Source organism: Oenanthe melanoleuca, chromosome 6, assembly GCF_029582105.1.
Source record: "Oenanthe melanoleuca isolate GR-GAL-2019-014 chromosome 6, OMel1.0, whole genome shotgun sequence".
Lineage (NCBI taxonomy): Eukaryota > Metazoa > Chordata > Aves > Passeriformes > Muscicapidae > Oenanthe > Oenanthe melanoleuca.
The window spans coordinates 3,977,096-3,984,814 of NC_079340.1; the positions used below are offsets into that span (position 1 = coordinate 3,977,096).

General features: G+C 47.1%; 1 protein-coding gene across 5 annotated transcripts in view; it reads right to left on the minus strand.

Annotated features, from left to right (window-relative positions):
- The window catches only part of COL13A1 (collagen type XIII alpha 1 chain), a 47,747-nt gene extending 45,948 nt beyond the window's left edge, over nt 1-1,799 (minus strand). For 4 of the 5 annotated variants that reach the window (XM_056495209.1, XM_056495210.1, XM_056495208.1 and 1 more), the window contains exons 1-2: nt 1,746-1,775; nt 1,106-1,132 (exon numbers count right to left, since the gene is read on the minus strand). In XM_056495209.1, the coding sequence (XP_056351184.1) occupies nt 1,106-1,132; nt 1,746-1,766 (48 nt within the window). In that variant the 5' untranslated portion in view covers nt 1,767-1,775. Of the gene's footprint in view, nt 1-1,105; nt 1,133-1,745 lie in introns of all 5 variants that reach the window. The other variant, XM_056495206.1, reaches the window with a different exon arrangement.
- Between the last annotated feature and the right edge of the window lie 5,920 nt (nt 1,800-7,719).

The window sequence follows — 7,719 nt, forward strand, 5'->3', positions numbered from 1 at the left end:
CACAGCGTGTGATGGGCAGGACATCTCACTCTCTCTGGAAACATGGTGTATTCCTAAGAGGCAGCTCCAGAAGTGCCCAAGGCTGAGGAGCTTTGGGATGGAGCATCCCATAAACCAAGCAGCCTGTAAGAAAGCAAAGCACTCTGCAAAACAAAGCTATGGACTGCCAAAGACTTGGAGCTCTCATGGAGGGCTTCAGGGAAGCAGGGGGAACTAGGAGTGCTTTTGTTTTCCATTGTTTGTTTGTATCTGTCTGCTGTCCCTTCATGAAAACTTTGGCCAGAAACAAATGCAAGGATATGCAGAGAAAAAAGCAGAAGGGCCTCAGGTGGGAAATTCTGTTGGATAATGTTGGTTGGCTCCAATGAGCAAAGAGTGAACACAAGGAGATAGAATCTCTATCCTGCTTTACCCTTCCTTGTTGTGTTTTCCTCTATTCATTATGAAACAAATGGGTCCGGTATGATACTGCCTAGATGACCCTCCTTGTCAGGTAAAAATCCATACCTTTCTTAATTTATACATATTGTTATTCAGGTTTTCAGGAATCCCAAACACCTCCATTTCCCTGCCCTCACAGGTGGGAGGTACTCACAGCTCTGGGGAAAACATACACACACTAAAATGCCAAACACTTCAAAACAGCAGGACTCCTTTGTAAACCAGCACTTCTTTGTGGGTACAAATCCCAACTTACTGCATGGCAGTGTCCCACAGACTCAAACTCTGAAACTACACTGTTAGATTTCCTCTAAATACCACTTTTATTCCTTGCTCCCAGCTGCAGGTTGGTTGGGGCAAGAAGAGCTGCCAGGGAGGGAGAAAATCATTGGTTAAAATCCAGGAAGCCTTGAAGGAAGCCCTGCATGTGCCCACTGGCTCTTATGCTGTTAGTAAATTGTCCTAAACAAGAAACACAGCATCTTTGGAGGCTGACTGGCCTGGAAGGAATTTGGGAAATATACTTGCACTGACACGGAAGATGGGGCAGCCCAGGGGTGTGGAAGCCCGAAGCTGCAGTGGCCATGACTGTGACAGGGAAGCTCGGGCTGGCCCTAGGAGAGGAGAGTTTGGGGGTGCTACAGACTACAAGGGGCTGACTCACCTTCTCTCCAGACTGCCCTTTTAGTCCCTGGGTCAGTGGCAGCGGTCACAGCCACATGCAAGAGGGTGCAGGGAAGAGAGAGAGAAAGGGAGAGAGAGACAAACACAGGCGTCAGCGGCAAGGGCACCTCTCCCACCCCACAACCCTGGCTATGGGGCTGGGATCAGCAGGGTGGCCTCAGCTCCTGCCCCAGTCCTCTTCCCTCACCATGGGATGCCCGAGTAAGGAGCAGCTCCAAAATGCAGCGCTCAGCCAGGCAGGGGATGGCCCCTTTTGCTCAGGGAAGAGTTATTTGGAAGGAGCAGCTGCCAGTGGCAAGCAGGGTTGTGTGTTAGCAAACCTAGGGTTAGCAAGCCCAGCTGGAGCACGAGGTGGCAGTGGGAGACACCCAAACAGGGAGATGCTGAACCAGAGGAGGGCCTGGAGAGTACAGCGGGTGAAAAAGAAACACCTCCAGCATGTATGTGGCTTGCAGGGCTGCTCACTCTGCTGAGACCAGGGGTGATGTGGGGCTCAGGGAGAGGAGTTTTGCTCAAACTGACAAGGGTTATCCTGAAAGCCACCCTCCCCCAGCCCCAAATCCTGGGGGTTGGAAGAGAATGGGAAAGGTAAGGCACACAAAAAAGGTGGTTTGACTTACCGGCCGCCCAGGGATTCCCATCGCACCTTTGTCCCCCTGGCAATTAAGGCAAAAATCAGAGGGAATTGGTAACTGGCAAAAAGCAAGGTTGTAAAACAGCACAAATGAACTAAGCCACAGCAGCAGCAGCTTCACACTGTGGTGCAATGTCCAGGGATTTTGAGAGGGACAGAGATAAAGTTGAAGAGTGTGTTTGCGTGTGCCCGAACCTGTCTTTACAATGTGTGAGCCACCAGCCCATTTCCACATGTGACAAACCCTCACATTTCAAAACAGAAATTACATGCAGAAATTTAGGCAGCAAAAGGAAGACAGGAGTCTCCAGTCAAACAAAGTACAATCCCTATTTCCAACACTTCATAAAATCCAGGTCCTGGGAACTGGCTTCCTGCAGTGGCCAACTGTCATGTTTTTCTCTTTCTTGACCAAAGTCATCTGGGTGTTAGCTTTTTATTTATAGAGTTATCACTTTAAAACACAATTCTCTTAGACTTGAAAATACTGTCCTGTCCAGAAGCAAGAGAAAAATGTGAGAACACAAGCTGACACAGGAAAAAGCACGTCTGGAAGAAGACATATGAGCAGCTGTTTTCAGTGTCCTCTACCCCTTTGAGATACTTCCCAGTGCATTGTCAGCATGTGAGTGATCCTAACAGTGGTTTTGGGAATGACTTTGGGTCAGGTGACTCTGGACAGAGCCTCGTAAATACATGAACGTAAGACCAGCGACAATTTTCTTCACCCACTTACCTACAAGGCAGTTGGCTGCCTCTTACAGCTAAATTGTACTATGCAATTAAAAAAATAAAAAACAAACCTAAAATTAACCCCCTCTGCATTCCTGGTTGCCAAAACTGAAGGCTGTGCAGATCTGGAAGATAGCAGCTCATTGCTAAAGGTTCTTGATGATTATGGCTTCAGCAGTCATGTAGCTTTTGCTCTATATTTTGCAAAAATGACGTGATAATAATCCCTCAGTTCTGTTTCCAGTGATGTTTGGGGTTTCCTTATGTAAAACAGAATGTTCCTGCCCCTGGCTGGCTGTGTCTGCAGACATAAACCTGGTTTTCTGGTTTCTGCAGCTGGAGACAGCAGCCCCATTGGTGCCACCTCTTCATGCCTCCCCACACGTTCAGTCCCAGCGCGTGTGATGAACATAATCTGAAATCTCTGGAAGGGGAAGGCACTTAGCTCTGTTTGTTCTTCTGGGTGTACACAAAGGCTGTGTATCCCAAACTCAAACATTATTGCTTGAGATCAAACCATTCCCTGGTGGAAGTTCAGCCACTCCCCTCTGCAGAGCTGGGGGGGGCTGTTTGGTGTGGGAGGCATTCCTTTCCATGCAGCGTATGTTGTGATAAATTGAAGAGCCATATACACTTTGCAAAAGCACCCCATGCAGATGGATGAAACCCTGAACAGCTGCTTGATTTTAAGTTTTGTTGAGGATATATTGTGGGAAACTGCTTCCTTCTAGGGTTTTAGGTGGGTTCTCAGTCCTGCTAATATCTCTGTGTGCCAGCAAGTGAGCGGAACTCTCGGTGTTGGCACCTGGCCCTGGGATTATTTTGTGGCTGCTGGACAACATAATGCTGAGCTTTCCTCTGCTTTTAGTCCCTTAAATTCTGCTTTCCTCCAGAGCTGAGCCCAGGCTGATTTCCCTCGTGGCTTTTGAGGTAAAAGCTGAATTTGCTTCTTCTGTTTCAGCTGTGGAAGAGCCCAAGGCTGGGGCTGAGCTGTGTCAGGTCTCTGCTGTGAGTACCTGCAGTGGTACATGACAGCACCGTGTCTGGTATGTGGCTGTGCAGAGTTACAGCCCTCCAAGCAATAGCAGCAAAGGGGGAGCTCCCAGTAGGACAGCAAATAAATGCCAGATGTTTATAAGGGAGCCAGCAAAGAGCACTCATGGGTGGATGATACCGTGTAGGTTGGGTAGAGAGTCATGAAAAGCTGCCTGAAGCTCCCACATCAGAGTTAAAAGAGCATGAAAGGCACTCAGCAGCCTCTGTCCTGAGTCAGGGGAGAGCCAGCAGCACAGTTTACATTTCCTCACTGGGAAACTGCAGTCTCCAGGTGAGCCACAGCCTGGGGAGCAGGGAACCATCACCAGGAAACCACGCTGCTCTAATTCCAAAACCCACGCTCCTTCCTCAGCCATGACTAACTCAGATGCAGATACTGTTGTTGTGGATTTTTGCATTTGTCCCAAGGTGACTTAGGCCTTCTAAATCCTGCTGCAACTAGCAAATCCCATCAGCAAGAACTGAACACTCTGCCTCTTCAACTAGACCCTCAAAGACATCTCCCAAAGTGGTGTTTCCCACACACAGGAGGGTCCATGAGGATTATGCTACCCTTTAAGTCTGGATCTACAAAGCTTCTGTTTGGGCCATGACTTGTTTGCAATATTCTATTCCATGTCACATTTTTTATGCAAGTCTACTTTCTACCACCTCATGAATGCTGGAGGCCTCCTGATCAAAGTACTGCCAGACAGAAAGAATGAGGGGATGAAACAGAAATAGTGTTTACCAGGAGCTGTGGCCTTTCTGTGAGGCCCTGTAACAAAATATACCAAAACAGCAAAAGCTAGCCTCAGACTCTGAAGGGAGGGCTTGATAAAGACATGGAACCACATGGAATGATTTAAGAAACAGAATGGTTAAAAAAATTCTGCACAGCTCCTTGACCATCAGCTCTGATTGCTTTGGTTTCCTAATCTCCTGCTTGTGAAGTTTTCTCTCCTTTTGGCACGACTCTACCCACAGCTCTCCACACGAGCTCTGAAGGTATCTGCAAGTCCACGGAGAACAAGCTAATTACAGGGCTTTGACTTTCTTCCTTAGCTTCCATCTGCTAAATATTATTTTTTCATGTATGGAATTGCTGCAGTTGCCACAGAAATGTTGCATGATCAGAAATGGGAGAGAAAATGTCCGTGAGAGGATCATTTGCTTCGGATGTGGTCCAGACAGCAACAGGACTATTGCACGATTTCATCACTTCCTTCCTTCGCCCCTTTTAGTCCCAATCTCATCAAATACCTCACATGACTGCGGGCTGCCCCTGCCTTCACCAAAGCCTTGCCTGACTTCAGGAATAAGGGTGGAAGCGCTGGTTGGGCAAGAGAAGAACACGAAGTTCCCTTCTGCTGCTGTGGTGTTGCTCATACACTTCCCTGGGTTTTGTCCTTGTTGTCCTGGGCTGGGAGCAGGGGTCAGTGTATTTCTAATGAGTATTTCTGCCCATCTCCACACTCAAGGCAACACCACCACTGGGAGCTAAGCCCTGTCACAGAGTGTGTTGTCTCTTTTGCAAGCTGGGAAACAAAAATGGGAGAGAGATGTGGGGTGCTCATTGCTTTGGGGTCACTGTCCAGAACAGAGTGTATGACAGTCAGCCAGGCAGGAGCCCAGGTTTTTGCTCATTAAACCATTTCCATTTCAGTCACAAGAAATATGGAGAGGTGGGGGAGTATTTCCTACAGTGACATGTAGGACTCACTCAGCTCCTCAGAGCTGAACTTTTGCTCACAGTGACTGAGCCAATCTCTCTCTCCAGCTGATCAGAAACCCAAGAGCTCCTGAACGAGATGAGGGTCCTACTAGTCCAAGACAAATTCCACTTTGGCTAAGAACACTCAGTCTGCCCAACTTCCTCTCTTTTTATTTCCATTGGCTGTAGCATTCCTCACAGCCTGCCCTAGAAGTCTGCTTGCACAGACAGGTTCAGGGGGTCGCAATAAGCCAGGATACAGTAGCATACAATGTCAGCACTTCTCTGGTGGTCCCATGTGCTTCTGCCAGGCTTCAATCTCTCATTACAATATTAGGTTTCTAACCCTTATTGCTGCAGGGGAAGCCTGGAGCGTGCACCTTCCTTACCCCACAAAGGCACTGGCTGCTCTCTAGATGTGAGATCTAGAGATTTCTCACTAATTTCTCACAGCAACAGTAGAAATGCCAACACCACTACCAATTCTGTGCCCACCTCACCCCTTTAGTGCTAACATATGGGGCTGCCCAGGCTGAAGTGGCAGAGGAGCCAGCTGCAGCTGCCTGCAGAGAGGTGCTGTCCCCCTAAAAAGCCACAGCTAATGCTGAAATACATCCACTCCAGCAGCCAGTCCTGAAAGCCCCTGGGATAAGCTATCACTGAAGTTCTGTGTGCATCAGGGTTTCCAGCTGTGAAATGCTTTCAGACCTTTTGGCCTGGGAGGTGCAACTTTTTGGAAGATTGCTGTCATTAAATTGGTCTGTGCTCGTATATCTGTGGGAGTTCAGTCCATAGCATTTCAGCCTGATGAAAGGGGAAAGAAAATAGGTTGTGCAGCAACTACTACTCAGGACGTCATCTGCAAACTGTTTAAGACATTTTTGGGTGAACAGACAAAAGATGACTACCGTATGTTTAACTTCTCATGTTCCCTCACAGAAACCCTGAACAGCCCCTCTATTGTAACATGGTATAAACCATTTCCTCTGGAAGGACCATGCTAGAGACAATGCAGCATTTCTGTATAATCCTGAGAGCTCCAGGATCAGTCCTTGCATTGCTGCTCCTCGTTCACTGTGGGTCTCCTAATAGCTGCAAGAAAATTTCTGCAATAACCTAGCTATTTTCCTGAATCCCAAATTGTCTGTGCTGAGGTTTTACATTAGCTAACATTTGAAAAGGAAGCTGTCAACACAATTTTTCCTCTGAAATTGATAGTTGCACAGCTATACTTGAAGGCCCAGCAGCTCAGCCAGCCCGGGTGAGTAGCAGGGAACAAGTCCCTCCAGCCCAGCCCCTGCCATGTGTTTGTGATCTCTCTTTCCCTTTTCTGCAAACACATCTCATTCAGCACGTGGCATCCCATGCATGTGAAGCACAGCAGCTTCTAAAATCGTAGAGGTTCGTTACTTACAGGAGGACCTGAAAGACAGAAGAAAAATAAACAATAATTAATTCTTTAATCAGTGATCTTGCAAAGGTGTGAAATGGTTAGTGAGGAAACTACAGCTATTAAAGACATCAGGTACATTTTCTCTTGAATACAAGCAAATTTTCCCCTTTTCTTCTGCCTCTGATCCCACAGAAGCCAACCTGCCCTCTCGGAAGAAATTCCCTCAAATCCTTTGGGTTTCTTTTATTTTGGAAATCTTTTTTTTTGAGCCTGCCAGAGTGAAGCACTGCATCTCCCTCAAACAGAATGGTTGTACGATATATATCAGGGCTTAAACAGCACATTTCTTTCATCAGTTCCCAGAAAATTCCTCAAAATCCTGACAGATATTGTGTGTGTGGAAAGAAACCCCTGGACTCACTATTTTGTGGTTTCCTCTCTGTGGGAGAAGCAAGACACACCATACAACTGTCAGGGGTTTCTACATTTTCCATACTTTATAGACATTCTGTTTTCTTTTTTTTTTTTCCCCTCCTCACACAGAGTGCCAAGAAGGAAGGCTAAGCAGTATAACAGGCGAGCTGACAGATAACAGGCAGCCACCTCCTCTTTGCACTGTGAGCACCTGCAGAATACGTCCTCATCCTGAAAATACCCCTGGCTGAATGTCCACAAAAGAAACTGGAGACTTGGGATGAACAAACGTTTTCCACATTGGAAATCTCTCACTTAGCATGACTCTCTCGCACCAGGTTTGGTGACCTGAAACTGCCCTGTCAAATGTTAGACACAGCTTTCACTGTGGTTTGTCAGAAGAGGTTACCTCTAGAAAGTAACTTTTGGTTAAAATACAAAAAATAACAACCATTTTTATGATGGCTGACAGAGCTAAAGTCAGCAGTCACAGCTGGAAGGCTCAACAACTCACAACAACTCCAACCAAATTTAGGACAAGACTCAGAGGCAACCCAGATTTGGTTGGCCTGGCAATCACCCACCACTGGTGTCAATGCTGAGGTCACTGTCCTGCTTGGTACACCAGGTCTAAATAACAAAAGGGCTTCTGATCAGACAGTTCATTTAGGA